Genomic DNA, 20,827 nt, shown 5'->3' with positions numbered 1-20,827 from the left:
CAGGGAAAGTTTCCCAGAACCTCTGTGTTGAAGAATTTTGGTGATGTAGGACTGAAAGGATTTATATTTAATCAGTAATTAGTATACTGTACAAAGAACAGTTCTGTCTGTACTGCTACTTGTTCTTTTCCAGAATTTTTACAGCAAAACAAAAATACTGCATTTCAGTCTTCCATGGCTCATTAGATTTAGATTAGTCTTTGGATCTTTTGATGAAGCATTCTTTACTGTGACATCTTCCTTCATGCATAATAAAAAAAAGTAGCCTACATTTTCCAGTGCACAGTCAATTAAAGTGGGAAGGATTTTTTTTGGTCTTGGTATGCCGTTTGTAGACAATGCATTTCATACCAAAATCGCTCTATTTAAATCCATAGCGTCTACCTGTCAGTTAAGAGTGGTGTGTGGTGCCAAGTATCTCCAGGGTCCATCAACGGGTGCCAAATATATCAGGGTCCATCCTTTTCTGCAGTACTTGAGTAGAAAAACTCAACCCTGCAGTTTAGAGTTTTAAGTTCATTTTTCTTTTTGTAGCTCATTTTGATTATTTTATTACAGCTACACTCAAAGTTACTGTAAATCATGGCGTGTAACTGTCTTCTTTAATTTCTCAAACGGTTCAGCAAGGTTGTAGTTGCATTGCTTTTCCACTGTTAACTCACCTTGTGCATGCTTTTTTCAGTTTTAATTAAACGGAATATAATTAAACATGGTTTATGAATTCCCTGTTCCCAAGGTTATTTCAGTGGCACATAATGTGAAGCAATCCTTCCCTTACTGTGTTGAATTCTCGTGTGTAGAGTCTCATGCCTGCTTGATCTTCCAAAGCCTTCACTACACAAGTCCACAAGGGCTTAGTTCATCTGACAGTCATACTTTCTGGATTCCTCCCTTCACTCATCAGGGTGGGCAGGGTAATCAGTAACATTTCCTTGGCCCCTTGGTGTCAGTCATCCCTGTGAGGTGTCTATTTCTCACCATATCATATTAAGTCTGATCAGGTGAACAGGCCCTACACATTCATAGGCATCCCCTTGCCTATTTCGAGTTTCATTTTTCCATGTCAGAAGTTATTGACATATTTTGTTGGGAAAGCCCCTGAAAGTGCAGCCAGATAAAAACTGTGTCCACATTTAGACAGATTACCATCATCTACATAAGTCTTAAGACTCATGATATTGATCTGTAGGGAAATGTCCCTGCTGAATCTGCACAGCTGTATTTTCCAGATCACATTGTCAGAAATGTACTTTATAATACTGATTCACCTTCCCCTTAAGTGCCGTGTATTTCCAATTTGTTTTTTCCACACTGCAAACTATTTTACTTCACTCTGCTTACTGATAAAAATTTAAATGGAGACATTTTATTTTATTTCTGAATTATGTTTGAAATGACGAGCACTTAACATGTGCATGTCTTTGTTCCGAGGATCAGATACCGCACACAGACCATTACAGAATATAAAAAAAGTGAGAATTTGGATCACATTGAAATATAATTTTTCTAATCTGTTTCCCCTCCTTTGATGTGAGGCTAATCTAATTTCCCACAGACAGATACATTTTTCCTTAGCCATTGTTTCCGTGCAGCCGGCCCCTCGGAGATGTACATGCCTATTCATCAGCTGTGTGCTCGTGTGGTAGGAAGCGGCCCAGCCAGCAGCCTCCTCCTGCCTGTGATTGTGTTAACTCCCACATAATGGCACTTAAACACAGGGGCCCGTGCCAGAGCAGGCCCCTGACAGCCACAGTCGAAATGAAAAGCTGCATTGTGGAGGAATAAATATGTTGGGTAATTTAGCGATCCGGCGTGGAGCGTGAGGGGACAGCCTGCCAGCCCGGTCCTCGCATCTCACCGCAGGCCCACACTGATTTGTGTCCTCCACTCACCACGTCAACGCAACCTTCCTGCATGGAGGGGTTGTGCATGTGCCCAACACTGCTCCTTGGTTCATACAATAGCATTCAATTAATTACCATGTGGACTGAAATATCAGTATTTTGTGGGCTGTGTGTGTGTGTTGGTGTGTCATATGTGTTCATTTAGTGTTTTCTTGTGTTTCTCAATTGATACATTTATATGTACATGTGTGATGATTACAACATCTTTCACACACGTCTGTTCCTGTCCCTCCTCCTCCTCCTTGTCTATCATCCTCAAGCGTTACATTTTGAATGAGCTGCCATTTCATTTGCGTCCCTAAACAAAATGTAATTACAAACCCTTGTTTGTACCTCAATCAGAGAAAAAATCCAATTTTCCTTAACAGCCGAGTAAAAACAGTGAATGATTTTGTTGAATGACAAAGTGCATTCTGGAAAGCAAAGGACTTTATGCTGCAAAACCTCATCCCTCTCACTGGCAGTGAAAAAGAAAAAAAAACTCAAAGAGCTAATCCTATCGTTTTCCAATTTTGTCTCTGTTCGAGGGAGTTTAACAGAGCACTTTTATGATGCGAGCACTGACAATGGTGATAAATCTACAATTCCCCTGCTCACTGGATGCAAACGAGATGGGCTCTCCTCACACTGCCATCACATTTCATTTGCCCCCAGGTCTTATGAAAAATGAATTGGAGCCCAGGTACAATACTGCAACTGATTTCCTGCTGTGTATCAGGGCCCTTAAATAGCCTTCTCCTCTCCTCTGAACTTGCAATGACTTTTTGGTAACTTTCACATCACTGCCCATGGACACTTAAAGACACATGTTTCCTCAATTATCAGACTTTTTATTTTACCAAACTGATACAAAAAGAAATTAAAATTCACCAATAAGTAGAATTAATAAGTAGAATTAATAATTTAATGCAGCTTGAATAAAGGGTGTGTCTGGTTTGAAGTCTCTCCCGTTCTGTGATCTGTTCAGGCGGAGATTGTGGATGTGCAGTATGGCAGCATAAAGGACCTGACCCAAGCCAAGGCCTCGCTGAATCTCACCAACAAAATAGCAATAATGAAGCTTGGACAAGCACCTTTACTGTATAAGGTAAGGAGCAGTTTCATAACTTTTAGCAGGCTTTTTTTTTTTTTAAATCTACATTTTACAAATCAAACCAAGTCAATTGGAAGTGACCATTTCGATTGAGTTTTTGTGGACATGTATTGCATGCATGTTTCAAGTTGCTCTGTTTAAGATTTAGAAACTGTTCCAGAATGAATTAACAAATGGCTCTGGAAATATTGTATTTTCAGATATTGTACTATTGTACTGTAGTGATTTATTTGCATGGCTAGCCCGATGCCGAAGCACCACCATTGAAAAACCTGTTGGTAGCATTGGCTAACTAGCGCCAGATTTTGGAGTGCAGGGGACAAGCCGAGATGGGCTATGAGACATACGTTCACACTCGGTATCATGTTTCAACACACTTTAGGTCAATATCACACCGGAATTCTCCTTTAAATTCATGGTGCTATCGGTAGGGTATTTCCCACAGTGCTGTTTCCCACTGTGGACGATCAACAACCAAGCCTATTTCACAGTAGGCCTACTCTGCATGACATGAGATTCAAAATCAATGCGCAGTTGGCTTGTGGCAGTCACAAATGCTCCACATGTTGTAAAAGCACTCCTTCACAGTACAGCATATGCTGCCACATAGGCTAATGAACAACCAATCCCATCTAAAATGACACAATAGGACACGAGATACAATAACAATACGCATTTGGCTTGAAACACGCCGCATGTTGTACCAGGGATCCGTAAAGCCTCTCCTTCACGGCACGACATGCACTACCAGTAGCCTGAATGTCTAACCAGCATGGGCGTAGATTTAGGGTGGGACGCTAAGGACTAGTCCTAATCAATATTTTAAGATGACAAAATTGTCCCCACCAATATTTTAGCAAACTCATTTGTGCTGCTGATCATTCCGACAGCCAGCACAACATTAGGCTACAAGAAATGTCATATGATTTGCTGAAAAACAGAGGGGGAGGGTGAAGGGGCTTTCTGACATGCACGCTACACGCACGGAGGAAATACGACGCTTTTTCATTATTCAGTCTAGGCAAAATAACTAGCCATACAAACTGGCAACTGGTGACCAGGCTTTCAAATGCGGATTTTACTGTGTAAAATAGCATTAGCTGTTAGGATATTACCCAGGATATTGTCACAGCTAAACCTAGCTTCTGTAATCTTCCAACCAAAGTTAGGAGTCATGTTGAATAGGCTAAGGGTGTGCCGCACGGACAATCGGGCACAGAATAGAAGTCACCATCACTGACTGCTAATTGGGCTGCCAATCTTGCAGTCACAATAAACAATGGATCCGAGACATTTTCCTGTTCCTATATTCTGTTTATGTAGGCTAATGTATTTGTGAATGTAGCCTGCACAATGCAAAGAAATAAAAGATAAACTGTTGCATTTCCATACTCATAGAAATGAACATTGCGAGACACTTATCTCTTCTATGATCTCATCCCAGAAAACAATTCTTTGACTTGTTAGTTTTTTGAACATTTATTTTATCTAATGACATAGCAAACATGATTAATTGAATCCACATATCCTTGCACTTGCAAAACTATTTTTCACTAGCCTAAAACCGTGAGGCTGAAAGCTAATTGCGTTCACGTTCCTCTTAAAGTGACAGGCACTCAATTAGATTTACACACCACAAATGTGATGATATTAAACACAAGTGTAGCCTAATCATTTAAATATCAATATGATGTATTCAAATTACTAAATATGTTTAGTTATTAGTAATCATGCAGATCATAAAATAGCCTACTATAAATAATTAACAATATAAGTTTATAGTTTATATGAATTCCAAAATATGACAACCATCACTTTCTATGTGTGTGTGTGGAGGGTCAATCAAATTCTATGATTGCCACTGATGTAAATGATCTCACAAATCACACAAACCAAACAAAAAAAAAAAAAAAATCGCAATAGTATCGAAATCGAGATTCTTCACTTGCTATTGGTATTGAAACAATAATGTTGGTATCGTGACAAGAGGAGTTGTGAATGTGTCCCCACCAAAGCTGAGACCAAACCTACGCCCTTGCTAACCAGTGAACCAAAACAGAAAAAAAGCACACCACCAACAGAGCAGACTTCATAATCATTTCACTGAGGTTATCAAGCAGGCACCTTCTGTCATCTGTGCTGAATTATGCCCACAACATTTTCAGAAGGCTCTACAGTGGTGTCTGGCGTCCCAGACCCAACCCCTTCCACACTCATGATGGGATGGGACATGTTACAAACAGACATCAACAAGTGCCACTTCAGAAACACAACAACTTAAGTCAATTCAGGTCTTAACATGACCCCAAGTAGTCTGTGAGCACCTTAGCCATAACCACTGGCTTGCCTTTTCAGCAGCCTCAGACAACTCTTCTAAAGCTCTTTGTCAGTGATAATCCTTAAAAAACAAAATCTAACAGAAGTGTTGTGGCTGAATTTGTTACAGGGAAACAAAAACAAGAAGGAGTCATTGAATACCTGACTCTAATGTGATGGTTTCCATGAGATTGATTACCATACAATTAATTAATCCCCTGAAAGGGAATCCTTCATGCGACTATTTGACCAGTTGCTCAAGTGCTCAAGCTCAGAAATGGTTCCTGCTCGACATGTTTGTATTGTTGTTCCAAGACGAGACAAGATGAATGCATTGATGCCGGTGAAGCTGAACCAAACAGTAATTAGGTGATTGAGTGAAAAGATGACAAATTTGAAATGGCAGCACATTTCCCTCATTTAGATTGAACTTCCTTTGGCTTAGAAGCTAATACTCCACACTAAACAAATAAACTTGTTATAAACAAATGTAATTTTGATAGACACATTTATTTTCATTATGTTTAAATTCTTGCACCTTTATGTCTGTGAAACAGTTCTCCCATTTGGTTTACAGGAGTAAGGCAGTCAGATTGATAAACGTGGACCCAAGTAACAAACTATGAAGTTAGGCGGTGAAGGTGACTGGCAGTGTAGTTCAATTAACACTCACCATGAAAAGGTTTAGAGTAGAATAGAGCCGTGACTGTTAAGTATGTGAACATGTTTTTGTTTCAGGTTTTTTTTTTTATGTTAATATAATTGAAAGGTAAGGCCTATCACATTTAGGTTGTGGGAAAATGTCTGTTGACATCTATCAGCTAACTGCATTTATTAAGCTTTAATTTGGATCGCTGTCCCCATCACGCTCCCTTATGCCATTCTTTCTCCACCATGTAATTGTGCCAATTATGTAGAGATAGCTACTATTTATTAGGCTAAAGGTTACAGTCAGGGCTTACAATGCATTTCAAAACAAACTCGTAGTTGTCCTATTCATTACTCCAGTCAATGTTATTGATATTCTTTGACCCCTTTTGACCCTTCTCTTGGTGATTGGCTTGTGGTTAAGCCCCAAATCAAAGGTTGACTCATGATCACTATGATTATTGGGGATCGGTAAAAAAAAAAGCAGTTCTTAACAGAGTATTAGTAAAGATACTGGTTTATTTGCCTCACTCCCTAAAGGACATCACTGGGACATGTGAATATAAAAGGTTTTTAAAGGTTATTCCTCTATATTTTCTAAAAATGTCTTCCCATGAATATAAATTCATCATAATTACTATAAAAGATTTTCTTTTTATATAGCTCCACAAAGTTGAATATCCCTCTGATAAATGGGATTGTGTAGAAAAAATGGAGGAAGGTGAGCTGAAGGAGATGGGGCCTGGCGAACGAGTCACTCTCTGTTTCCCCCCCTCTCTGTCCATGTTAGAAGCATGAAAGGCATCTCAAAGTCACTGCTGATCTGTACATTATTCATACCTGTAATGTAGCAAGGATTTTAGCGCTTCTTGTTTTAGCGAGTTTCAAATATGCAGTCCAAATATACTTCACTAGGCTGCTGCTTCCCACTCAACAAGGTCCTGTTGCATTTGCCATCATATCTTAATGCTGGGGGGCATGACAGAAGAGGCCACACAGTACCTCTGTAAAGATTGCTTGGCTACTCACTAAATGTTTAAGTATTCTGTGAGTATATTCTTCAAACTGACAGAGATGTATCAGAACTGCTAATTTGTTCTAGTCTGTAATCAATAGATGAGAACAGTCACAACAGTACAAGAATAGTCTGAATCCTGCCAGTCAAACAGTCTGACTTTTATTCAGTTGAACGCTGTCTAACCTGAGTTGTGTTCCCTATGCAAAAAGCAAGATGAATTAATAATGTCTTGACTAATGGCCTAATACAGTATGTTTACCATGCTCTGCTTTGGGTCGTAGCATATCATCTGCTGTTATTTGTAATGAAACGGATGTGTGGTAGACATGTTCCACAGTTCACCACAGTGGTCTTTAGTCTTGAAAGGGTGATGGATGCAGAGATGCAAGTAATGAGGCCAAATTAAACTCTGGATATTTAATAGTGTTTTGAGCCTTCCTTAGAGCTTCATTAGTTAACAATAAAAAAATATGTGCTATTGCCTCTTCATTATTAGAACAAAGAGTAGAACCTTATTTCAAGCAAGAGAAACTATTTACTCCTTGTACATCTTCACAGCCTGCGATGTAGGGTGCATAGAGTAAAGCACAACACATTTAGGCACCGACATGAGTGCACTTCAGAACACTTTCTATCACTTGCCCACGCACACCAGCACTCGAATTCTTGACTGAGAGCCATTTGATAAACAGTGGATTTTATTGAGTGGCACCGACAAACATAGAACTGAATCCCAATCTACATGGGGGCAGCGGAAGGGTAGGGCGGTGATGTGCAGGGTTCTATTGAAAGCAACAGAATCTAAGTAATGTGGAAAGCGGAGTGTGCCGCACTCATGCCACTGCCAATGTGCAGGAAGCTTTACATGATAAATTTGGTTTCTGTAGTCATAATGTAGACTTTTCCTCAAGAAACTGGCTGACAGCATTCAAGGACCATCTAACCATAATAACTGAGATTAGTTAAGATAAGTTACACTTGATGTATGCTGCACTCTTTCATGTCTTGCTACCTGTTATTTCTAGTTTGGACTACATCAGTGCACATCTGGCTGGTACACCGGTATCTTTCTTGTGTGCGTCTCTGTCCGGGTGACGTTGCTGTTGCTTAGTGAGGTTAAGTATGGTAAGGAATTGAACATATTGACCTGTATAAAAGCTGATACATCAAGTTCCTGATACTGACCTGTAAGACAGCAGAATATCATTACTCCTTCCTGATTGGACTCTCTAATCTACAGTAGATACAGTATAAAAAATGTATCAGTATAGAAAATTGATCAAAGTGGAAATGCATGCTCATAATTCTCAGAGACCCCCTAAACATCTGACCTGATATCACATTGTCCTTAAATATGTATTAGTACTTCTTTATACCCATATTTGCTGTCTTTTGTAGTGCATTTGTAAATATAGCTTTTTTATATCCTCCAGGCACCTGGATACTTGGTTATGCGGCATTTAAACAAATGTTTTGTTGATAAGCTGCTGCACTTTACCTCATGTGTAATTTGTTTTGGTTAAAAGCCTGTCGACTGAATAAGAATGTAACTATGAAAATAGCATTTGTACAAGATGCTTTTGAAGCACATTCTCTCTCATTATATTCACCTTATTTCTTTTGATTTTGGCTACCTCAGACACATCTGAGTTTTGATCAGTTAACCTATCTAGTTTTAAAGGCCGTGTATGTCTCCGTGCACTATCATGTGTACTATGTTAATCCATTGGCCATCTGTCAAGTGGAAGATTCCAATTGTAAACGGAATAATAGATATGTCAGACAAAATAAAGACATTTCCTTAACAATGCACACATATACAGTACATCTGCATCTAATCTAAGTCCTGATACATGTTCCCGACACAAAGTGGAAAAATCCCTGAAAAGTATGGTTGGAGATTGGTTCAGATCAATGATGTCATCCAAGAACTGACCCGTTGGTTAACCTCCTGTGTTGTCCTTCAGGGAAGCGAGGTTATATTCATAACCTAATATTATCATTAAAATCACAGTATATTATGGCTTAAGGATCATACAGGGAAATAGACAAATTGCTGTCTTTCAATGTCAATGTAGAACTACTTTGCCAGTTGAGTACAACAGTGATTGACAGCACAGTATTGACCAGAGACTCCAGTTTAAATTCTATCAATTTGCCTGTTACTCAAGGCATCATTTGTTTGGGAAGAGGTATTGATCTTTTTAGAAATGTGCTCCATTACCATCTGTGCATAACTTTTTTTTACCTTTCCTTTCAGTCAGTGAATTGTCAGCAAAATGACTCAAGTAATGGAAAGTGTACCAACTGCTGTACAGACAATATTAAGGCGGAATTCGGAATTCAAATCAATGAATGAATCATGACAGATACACATTTCTCATTACACACTCAATGTAACATTATATGTATTTTTTATTTGCAATATTACAGATACTCAAACAAGAAGAAGTTAGTCTATCATGCACTGTAAGATATGAATGATTCATACAGTACATCTCTTCTTGCTTTAGGATTGAGATCTGATTCAAAGTGCCAACAAACTCAAAGATACTCCCTGTTTTGAATAGTATTGAGTAAAGTGCATACATCAGTGAAATGGTATGATGATTGGAATTATTTTAATAGTACATTACACAACAAAAAGTAAATTGAGTACATAAAGTCTGTATATGAGTTCAGCTGGATAATCGGATGGATGAAAAGATAGATGTATAGATACACAGATGAATACATAAACAGATAGATGGATAGATAGACAGCCACTGGCAGAAAGACTTTTATCTTTCAGAGTAAATAGAGACCCTGTGTGCACAAATAGAGGTACCCTTGGTTCATGGGGCCTATAGAGAGTTCCTTATCAGTGCTGGCTGCTGTAAGATATTGTGAGAGATGACAAGAAGCTGGCATTGAGGGAAGGCTTCAGTTGTGATCCCGCTGCTCAGTCTGTGAACAAAGTGCCTTCATCCCCCTGCCTAGCATTATCATCCAGTGGAGATTATATTAGGAGTGGAAATCTTGAAGACACTAGTGTCAGTGCCATGAAGTGTGTTCTTATGTAGGTGTGCATGCTCATGCCATTTGCTTATAATGACAGTTTTTATAAGTAATTATTTTCATTATTAAAAATGATGAAACAAGTTGGACCTGAAAAAATAAGCCTACTCCAAAATGATTGCACAAAATGTTTTCATAGTACATTGATAGCAAATGCTATACTTTGTCAGCCTTCTATAGAATGTACAAACACCTATTCTGACAAAATTTATCATTTTGAATGTTAAATTGTATTAAACAACCTCTGTTTTTACATAACAAAGATCTAGACCCATTGAGACATGGGTTGTGTGATCGTATATGTTAAATACAATTTAACAAAAGTACAACCAACAAATCATCAGGGTTCAGCACAATTAAAACCATAAGTGCACTTGCAATTAGAACCATAAGTGCAAAATTCAAAGTTCTTCCCTGTAATGGCTTTAATCACTTTCAAGGAACATAATGGCAAGGGCTCTAATTCTGCTATAATCAGTTCCACAACATTAATATAACACTTTAAATAGAGCTGGTCAAAGTTTGACTGAGTTTTGTCATTTGAAGATTTGCCATGCAGATTTGTGCAGACTTATGATACTCTCTTTGAGAAACTGAATAACCTCTCTGCAGAGGGATGGTTGAGCCTGCCCTTGTATCTGTAAAGCATCAGAAAACGATGGTGTTTTACCACTAATATGTTGGAGATGGACTTTGAATCACTGTTATTTGGAGAGAATAAAGGTGTAATGTGATATGAAGCACTTTGCCCCTTTCTGGGACTGGTGTGTGTAAAAGAGGCAGTGTGGGAGGAGCTGCTTGTGCTTTGAATAGTATATTTATAGGAAAGATTGCACTCATGCAATGAGGTTAGTGTTAAGCTTTTGAGCTTTTTATGGCCTATTGGGACTTGCAGAAAAAGATAAGTTAGTGGAAAATGCAGAGGAGCACACTGGTCTGTGCTGGGGCAACATACTGTAAATACGGACACTAAAAGGTACCTTGTACACTGAGATTGCTAACAGAGACTTTAAAGATGGTTTGTTGAAATTCATGGTCCATCCTAAAACAATGTTGATGAACAATTATCAAATATCACACAGACAAAATCCCTTAATCCTTAATAAGAAGTTGTTGTCATCAGATAGTTTGTTTATAATCTGAGCATTTGTAGATAGTAGGAGATGGTATGCTTTCTTTTAGGTGGTAGTCAGAGTAGGTGATCAAGATTATTAAGAATATAAGTACAGAACTAGTACATATAGTGCTAAATGTCTGTGGGAATGGTGCTGGTAGAAAGGCTATAGAGTAGTCTCTACCAGTGAGTAAATGTCAAGTGTTGTATGCCTAGTTGTGCGCCCCGATTTTGCAGTGAAGGACAGGGTGTTAGTGGCTGTTGGCATTTAGAGAGAGAGGCCGTGATCCATGGCATTATTGTCTGGGGTTTAGAGCAGATACAAACATACCCCCAAGGTGTTGATTGCTATCTGTGAAGAACTCCCACATTGGATTTAATACAATTTTGATCCCCTAATTTCTCTCCCTTTACAACATCACTTATCTCTATCCCCTGGAAAAGGTCATTTGGCTCTTCTCTATGTATGCCAGGTCCTAAGGATCTGTCATCGTTACAACTCCCTTAATGCCAGTGTGTGCTACCTGTGATCCCTGCCTGTGTTGTGGTGTGTTTTGATGCATCTCCAAAACATGCCAGTTTTGTATGTGACTTTCACACAGACTTTCTACCATGCCAGTTTTTCTATTTTCCTGAGAGCTCAGGAGTTTGTTTTACAGATGTTGCTGCGTGAAAGGCAAACATGGCCTAATAAAAAGTGACTCAGTGGATATAAATGGCTGTCTTGATGCAAAGTGGGTCAGCAACATCAGCCCTGGCTGGTGAAAAACACCCTGCAGCTCTCTTACACTTCACCCTGGTGAATATCTGAGATACTAGAGGACAGGCTGTGTCCAAAATACTGTCACAGTCTCTCATGGCAGAACAAATGCTAATTTATATTACGGTTTAGAGAGGCCAGATGGAAGGATGTGACGTCCTGTCGTAAACAGATGTTGAGTTAACATGGAGATGGACATTTTTTAGTCCTTTCTGAGCTAAGACATAACAGTGAGAAAGACCTGGTTCTTGTGCGGTAACATTGGCTATGTGACCTAAATGTCCCCCTCTTCTTTCTGACATATCCATATTTACATAAAGTTACTAGGATCATATGTTACACATTATATCATATAGCATGTGACTGCCGCTGTGGCTATTTCTGCTGCTACTACTACTATTACTGTTCTGTTACTACTACTACTAATAACACTCGTAATAATCAAATAAGATAATAACATGTGCGTATAAATAAAAAAATAAACAATAATAATAAACCTGTATCTAGCCCTGCTCTTTTCTCAGTATAGAGCTCTCCTTGTGTGTTCAGCAGCAGGGCTTAGGGATTTGTCCTCTGTTCACCTGAGGCTAGGACCTGAGGCACGACTGCACTGTGTGTGGAGAGCCGCCTGTCGAGAGACTGGTAGAGACATTCTGGGCTGATTCAGGGCTTGCTGTGGTGGTGGGGACTGGGGCTAGCGCAGCTGTCAGTCTGCTGTTATCTAGACTGGCGGGCTTTGGGGCGTCTGTCACACATATCTAGTGAGCTCTCAAAAAGAGACGTATGTCTCCCAGTCAGTCTCATACACACATTCTCTCTCTCTCTCACACACACACACTCGCACACACACACACACACACTGACAAATGCTTTCCCCCCATTGGCTAAAATGAGCCTGGGGTAGCCTTCAATCACTCACACGCCCTGCTCACTCCCCTGATGGACATGTTTGACCCTGCATGCCCCGCTAACACCTTTTTCGAATCTTGAGTCCAGCTCTGGTGTATTTTGTCCACAATGTGCGCTGAAATTAATGTTATGGTTACTCTTGTCACTCAATTTGCACATCCTGGTGCAAATCACCAAGATACCCTCAGGGCAGAAATGCTGATAAAACAGTATGTCCTCCCTTTAAAGTAATTCCCTCCCTTTAAAGTAAAAAATGTCTGCTGATATGGTTAAGTGCCTCTTTTTGTAGTGAGTCCATATCTGCATGTATAGTGATTTCTGCATGATAGCATCATAATTGCACTGAGATGTCTAGTCTCAAGATTAGGGTGTGGTGGGTAATATTTTTTTTGTTATCTCTATTTTTGTATGCGCTTTTACTTAAATAATTGATCAGTTCTTGTGTCTGGACTTGCTTTTCAGCTCTCCCTCTTGGAAAAGATGGGTTTCGGCGGGGTGTTGCTCTACGTGGATCCATGTGATGTCCCCAGCGAGGTCAATATCTGGCACAAGGCCTTTGGCGTCACTCTGAACCCTGGAGGCGATCCATCAACCCCTGGATACCCAAGCATCAGTAAGTGAACTATTCAGATGATGATGATCTAAGAGTTATTTTATTCACAATAGAACACATTCTCCACATTCTCTGCTTCTTTTTGTGCCTTCATGTTAGTATTACTTGTTAAAGTGTGTCAAAGGGGATGATGATGACGATGATGATGATGATGGTGGTGTTAAATACGCTCAGTGCTTTGCTGTCCTCAATGCATCTAATGTTTCTATCTTTCTCAGCGCATCTTACATTTCTTTTATTTTCAATGCACTTTCTCAGTGCACATTTGTACTGTCTGTCTTTTCAAACATTCCCCAAACAGCTCCCTAGACACTGCGATATCTCTTTATTTTGATTATTATTCCAGTGGTGTCCTATGTTAAATTTGAATGAGCAGTAGTTAGTCCGCAAGGCCCCCAGGCTTGGCTGATCAAGCCTGCGTGCGCAGGGCCTGGGTGGAGCCTGGCGTCAGCGTGAGAGTTTAGAGAAAGGAGAGCAGCTCAAGAGCAGCTTTGTTTGTTTGCACTTGATGCACCCCTGGGACCCCGCTCTAAAATTCATATCCTGCGCCGCCGCTATGAAGTCAAGTGCTGGAACTGAGGAATTATAATTGCATTTCACGGCTTAATTATGGAAATTCAGGTTTTCCTCCTTGAAAAGTTGTGTCAGCACTAACACGGTGAACATCAGTATTCCACTGACTCAGTGTCAAGCACTCAACATTCCACAAGAGTTACTGTTCAGCCACCATTTTTTTCAGGACAAAGTTGTACCACTAATTATTTATATACATCCAAACAGACCCATGCAGAATTTTGATATAACAGGATGGTAATTATGACAGCCGCTAGCGAAGCGGTCATATAGCAATTGTCAAAGTTTTTTTTTATTTTTATTTTTTCCCGTCATAGCATTTGTTCCCGTTTTCTACTTCCTGAATTTTAGGTCAACGATACCCGGGACACCGAAACACCTGGGCACATGAAATTTGGTGGGTATGTAGCCCCACTAGACTTTTACGGAAAATGTTTGTTTGGTCCCCAGGGGCCACTTCCCCCCCCCCCAGCGCTTGGCCCCCCGAAACCCAAAAAATGCAGTTTTTCCTAAATAACTACCTGAACTGTGGCACCGAGGATGAAGAACTTTTTATGGTATGTTGGTCTCAAGGGCCCACATCAACCTAGCCCATAATCACTCATTTGTGATTTGCACCCCCCAGGTAAAAAATGAAAATGCAATATCATTCTGCTTTAATCGCCCCTCTCTTCAGTTAAGATGTTCAGAACTGCACCAAATTTTATATGTATGATTAACTCATTGAATGCCAAGCTGTTTTCGGGAGCTTTGTCCTAGAGTGCCAGCAATCTAAACCATTGTTGATGATTTTTGTACAGCCACAGCATATTCTGTGTTATAGCTATGAACACATACAATAGCTCGATTAAAAGGTGAGACTTTAAGCTCTCGGTGGGTGCAAACCGTGTATTTCTACACGCCTCTGTTCCTGAGAAATCCCAAGCTAAACAGTGGCTAGTTTTCATCAAAATCGCTGTTTTTTTCTAGAAATGCAGATACGTCTTTCATGAAATATGAAGTGTTGCCTGTTACTTACTTGTGTAAACTTTCCGGGAAGTGATCAGCGAGACCTGGCGAGACTGCCACCTAGTGATAGACCCACGAAAATGGCCTGGTTTTGACCTGACGTGCATGCGTCACTGATTCGACCCAAAGCGGCAACCGAGTTATGATAAAATGTCCAGATAAAATGTCCAGATAAAATGTCCAGATTGTGCGTTTTCATGAGTTTCATGATCATCATATATTTCATTTCCATTCATCACAGAGTTCCCAAAATTACATATAAGGTGTGTTAGAGTGTCTAGTTTCATAATTAAAAAAAAAAGCTAAAAACGTAATATTACGTTTTTGGCACTCAACGCATGAGAAGGAAAAACGTAATATTACCAAGTATTACCATGCCAAGTTTCGTAGAATTTCATCCATGGGGGGGTCTAAAAAAATTAAGTTCTGTGTACATTTAGTGACTGTACACTCATTGGCCTGTAGATGGTGGTGCACACATATACACACGCACACACACACACAGGCATGCACATACCATCGGTATCGGCAATTAGAACGGCCGATACATAATTACAAATTCAGTAGGATTAAAGGAAAAACAAATATTCATCATAATAATTTGGCTGCATTTCCAGTATTGGCGTTACCTAGTCGTTTGTCCACCAGATGGCGCATCGTTGCAGTGAGACGTAATTTTGTTGGAAGTTAATCTAAAGTGGGTTGGAAAGCTTCCTACAAGGACAAGACTATAGTTTACTGCAGAGAACGTCTAATAAGGGTAGGATGATTTCTGCATGACATGTAATTCCCATTTCTTCTTGAAGCTGAAATAAATCTGAGAATGTTCATCGGACATGCTTGGTTTTTACTGTAGGTAGGCTATGTTAATCTTAAATTATAGCCTATCGGCCCCAGCTGTGGCGCAACTGGCTGGGGCACCTGCACCGTACACCGGCGACCCGGGTTCGACTCCTGCCCCGTGGTCCTTTCCGGATCCCACCCCTGCTCTCTCTCCCATTCACTTCCTGTCACTCTCCACTTTCACTATCATTAAAGGCATAAAAAGGCCAAAAAAATATACTTAAAAAAAAACTATATACTTAAAAAAAAATATATACTTAAAAATAAATAAAAAAAATTATAGCCTATCAAAAGCCTAGGACATAGGTAAAATAATGATACCGTTAGCATTGGTTGAGTGATGGAGGCCAATTTGATTATTGATATATTTGTAGAAAACCATAAATGCGGTTATAGGCTACCAAGCAAATTGATAACAGCACTAATTGTATCTTTCGACTGTCATCTCATTTGCTTATGACCATAACCTAGGCTACTAACAGGAGCTAAGTGAGTTAGCCACAACACGTTCGCTACGTGATGGTTTTTTAATGGAAAATATATAGGCTACCTGAAAGATACCTGTCTATGATGCATCCTAACGATGGTTACGTATGTAACCGCGGTTCTATGAATTTCGGATGAGGAGAAATGAAATAGAAACCCCGGGCTGGGACATTGCTGCTGAAAGTCTCAAAAAGCATCTGAGTCAACGTTCATTCCCAAACACCCATATATGCTACTTCAATCCTCTATTTTCAAAGGTGATTCAAGTAAGGAAGAGCATGGCTCAAAGTAAAGTAACTAGGACTGAAACTACATAAATTCGTCAAAGTGAATAATTTGTGTCAACTCGCCGCAATGTAGATTTATAACGCACCTGTGATGATCTACATCTCCATTTAAACCAAATGTTTTAGAGCGCACGTTGAGAGATGTATCCAGGGCACATAGGGTTGGGCGAATGAAGCCCCACGAGGCTTTGGAAGGTTCTTCCTGATTGTATCGTAAGTGTTTCGAAGTGTCAAAGCATCGAATACAAAACAGTGACATCTGGTGGTTAGCAGACCTCTCATTAGCGATTAAACAATCACAGACGAAGCCACATGCCGACCAAATGGCCCTTCTCTGACACTGGTAAAACAGAGCGGAGAGACAACGTGTTCTGTTCCCTTTTGAGTAAAAACTATTAGGCCTACAGTCATTGGAATAAACATTATAGTTTTGATATGCTTCTAATGATTCGAATTGAAAATGTAATGTGCTTGGTTTTAAATAATGCTATGTTTCCGTGAAAATCTCAAAATGGCCTTGGGAGGGTGGTAGCGTGTTCATATACCGCACGCGCACCCGGGTTCAAATCCTGCCATGTTCATAATTGCCATGCGTCAGCATTATTTGATATTGCATGCTTCTGGTTGTGTTTAAGTGGTTGTGTTTAAGACTTCATTTGATGTTTTGCAAAATAACGTAGGCTAATTGCTGCAGATGACCACAGCAGTGTCAGATAACAAAAAACATATAAAGGGCATTGTGAACAGTGGGGGTTGTGAAAACATGGGGCATTGTGTACAGTGGGGATTGTGAAGTACTTGTGTAGGGCTACAATTTTAGAAGGGTGCTTGTGCAACAAAACATATGTGTTGGGGACTTTAAAGGTTTATCGAACCCGTAACGCTTTAGGGATTTGATACAAGCACCGGTGCCCCTGTGTCAAATGTCCCATTTAAACTTTTCAGTGACGTCCGAAGCTTCGTACGTCATCAGTCACGTGACCTTACAACTTTGATACGCGCTCCGATACATTGTGCCGAAGCTGATTGCTTCACGGAAGTGATACGAGCTTCGGTGCCTCGGTGTCAGACTTCCCATCCCTACCTACACATATTTGTTGCACGTGCTACAAAAATCATTCTTTGCGATGGATGATTTAGTACCAACGTTACACCGGTCCGATACAGTTTTGCCTATGGCTATACTGTGAGACTGAGACGCTTTTTGTTTGTTCGAAGTGCGTGTTTAGGGTGTGAGAGGGGAGTCGATGTGCTTTGATTCCAGTTTGGTAGTTGTAGTCTATGCGATTAAAAAACACGTGTGTGTGAAGTATCCAAACAATGATAACGCTTTCATTATGCCACAGACCTTGAGCTTACTGTACAGTGGGTTGGGTTCCATTTAGAAGTGTCCACTTCATTCGCGCTTTCCGTGATTAACACAGCTGCGTGAAATGTATTACTACTGATATGCAAAAAAATTACCTTTTCGCCAAGAGGTGGCAGCTTAAGTCCGCTTGATACTGTCAGACTAACCATGGACCTCATAGTTCTCAAAATGCAAGGGAACATGAATCAGCCTATTATTTGCACGAAAAATAACGGACGGTAGCTCTTCAACTTGGCCCGTTAAAATGTGTATGTCTAGCAACGCATTTCATGAAGGCCCTTTTGGACATGTCAGTTATTTGCACCACTGGGTAAAACTGCATTTTGTTTTAGACTACTGGTATTTAATTTGTGCATTGACAATAAAGCTGAATATCATATGAACTAGATGACTAAACTCATGCATATGTAGAAGAAGAAACATTCACAAAAATCCATGACATGACCTCTCTTCTTGATAGCTGTTGAAAACTGCATGGAACTGACAGGGATTGTTTTGTTTAATAATAAATAAATAAATACATAATACATAACAAATAAATTATGCTGCTACCTTCTGCTTTTCCCAAGTACAATGTAGCCTACAGGTGTACCTTTCATCAGTCCAGTTGCAATGGATGGACTGTGATAAACTGCCCTACTTGTGATTGTTTAGAGATTTTAAAAGTTTTATAACAATGCTACAAATGTTTTGGCAAGTGCTACAAATCTATTCACCTTTGCAGCGCCAGTAGGCTACTTTGTGTGCGGCCCGCACACACACAATCTAAACAAGCATACACAAAAGTTTCAAGAGTGGGGGATGGAGTAGAAGATGGAGACAAATTCATTAATATGATTTATTTTCGCGGAATTGATGTACAGGACTGAGCGGCGGTCATATTTTGTACCGCTATGCGGTACATCTAGTTGGATATGTGTTTGTTTTGTCCAGTAATTTGTAATGGTTAACATGATGACATTTGTTTTTTTTTTAACTTAGTGAACATTGTCGTTAAATGTCCATGTAACTAGAAATTTTCCATTTCCCTTTTTAAATGTCCAGGGAACTAGAACTTTTCTGGTCATGAACCACTCCAGTGTAGTAGAACCTGTGTAGTAGGAGAGTGTGTTGGTACGCATGCCGCTGTCCGTGGTGCTGAAAACCAGTCCTCTGGGCAGCACCATGGACAGCTCCAAGCCCAACAAACACATGACAGTGGAGTTGCATGAATGCAAAATGCCGTGTTTACCATCGCTTACCCTCATTAGCCATGGAACCGCACAGGCTGGGATCCTGACCTCCCTATCTTTCCACAGACAGGTGCCACTGTCTGAAGGGGTGTAAGTTTGCCGAGTGAGCAAGCTTCACCCACGTGTGGCAGCCCTCTCTATCCCCACCATATGCACCGCTCGAACTGGCCTCAGAAAACGTGGCACCACTGTAAAACCTGAGGATTGTAGCAGGCAACAGTCAGGACACAGAGGACTGAGAACAGATGTCTGAACAGATGTTGCATGCCGCCTCACTCTATCACCAGCGCAGCAGTGTTGCTGGTGCCTCTTGGAGTGTGAGTGCGTGTGTGTGGGTGGTGCACTTGAGGGGGTCAAGGGGACACTGAATTATTTAGGAGAAGTGGTATTTACTCCAGTCTTAGGCACTGTGTGTGTTTATAAGATACACAGGGGGTCTAGAGGTTTGTGCCAGGTTGTAAGACACAGCTCATGAAAGGGGTACAGTTTGTTTGTGGTAGGTGACTCACAAATGCGTTGTCTGTGTGAGTTTTTAAAATAGTGTTTATGGAAACGGGTGCATTATAATTTAGAGTATATATCATTAAGATACAAGACGTTAAGGCAGGGAACACACTGGCCAGTGGCAGTGTTAAGCGCAATGCAATATGCAACCATAATAAGTTCTATCTTGTTCCTAAGTAACACAAACAGTTTGCCTAAACTGATGATTGAATACTGTACGTTTGCGTTGCGCTTTGAAAGTTGAACCAAGTTCTACACTCAGCTTGTTACACTAGCGCTGCCACCGTTCCGTTGCTGAACCATAGAGAACAATAGGAAACCTGCCGATCGCCGCTGGTCAGTGTGATCCCTGCCTAAAAGATTCCTTAGTGGTGCAGTCCATGTCTCCACGATTGCATCCTGAATATGTGCAGTGTTGGAATATATTCCCCACTGTGTATTTGGTTCGAAAGATGTTTGTCAGACCATTGCTGCTTGACAGGGTAGGCATTAGCCAGATGTTTGTCTCTGGAGACGACAGCTGTCTGATGCACATAAGACAACATTCCACTACCCATGAGGTGAGCTATGCCCTGTGCCAGACATGCTTTCAGATGAAACATGAGACTACCACAGAATTACAAGACCCCATTATGGCCCACCCTCATACATATTCATGTTGTGCAATCCTCTTCATGTGTATCTAATTTTATTGCATAATTGCAAATTTAGTGCATATGTTCTAAAAACATATGGGATGAGAATCTTAATATGATTTATAGATGATACATGATGGGTTAGCTTAGCATGGGGAAATCAGAAGTGGGTAATGCAACAGTGGGTTTGCAGTACACGTCTGTCATTACTAATTCCACTTAGTGGGGCAGGAGTGAATAAGATGATGCATAGTTGAACTTTTTCTTGGCAGGAAAAGGTGTGAGTTAATTGCTGGGGACAGTGTATAATATGGTAAAATTATCACATTAATTAAAAAAAATCGTACGTAATCAGTGGAGTCCTTAGGGATTTTTAGCTTAGTTCTTAAATGCTGTCACAAATTTAAAGAAAAAAGTTATATCAGTGTCCATTTAAATGATATACAGTTGACATGCAA

At 40.2% G+C, this 20,827-nt stretch overlaps 1 protein-coding gene across 2 annotated transcripts in view; it reads left to right on the top strand.

Moving 5' to 3' along the window:
- The window catches only part of naaladl2 (N-acetylated alpha-linked acidic dipeptidase like 2), a 214,820-nt gene that overhangs the window by 87,971 nt on the left and 106,022 nt on the right, over positions 1-20,827 (top strand). For both annotated transcript variants that reach the window (XM_076277894.1, XM_076277893.1), the window contains exons 4-5: positions 2,872-2,991; positions 13,282-13,432. In XM_076277894.1, the coding sequence (XP_076134009.1) occupies positions 2,872-2,991; positions 13,282-13,432 (271 nt within the window). The remainder of the gene's footprint in view (positions 1-2,871; positions 2,992-13,281; positions 13,433-20,827) is intronic.

The sequence above is a fragment of the Alosa pseudoharengus genome, unplaced genomic scaffold (genome assembly GCF_046254945.1).
Source record: "Alosa pseudoharengus isolate Yale_2024_CS ecotype anadromous, Long Island Sound unplaced genomic scaffold, YU_APseudo_1.1 YU_APseudo_1.1_scf_11, whole genome shotgun sequence".
NCBI lineage: Eukaryota > Metazoa > Chordata > Actinopteri > Clupeiformes > Clupeidae > Alosa > Alosa pseudoharengus.
The sequence above is the reverse complement of the archived record's forward strand: the minus strand, read 5'-3'. Positions and strand labels throughout refer to the sequence as shown.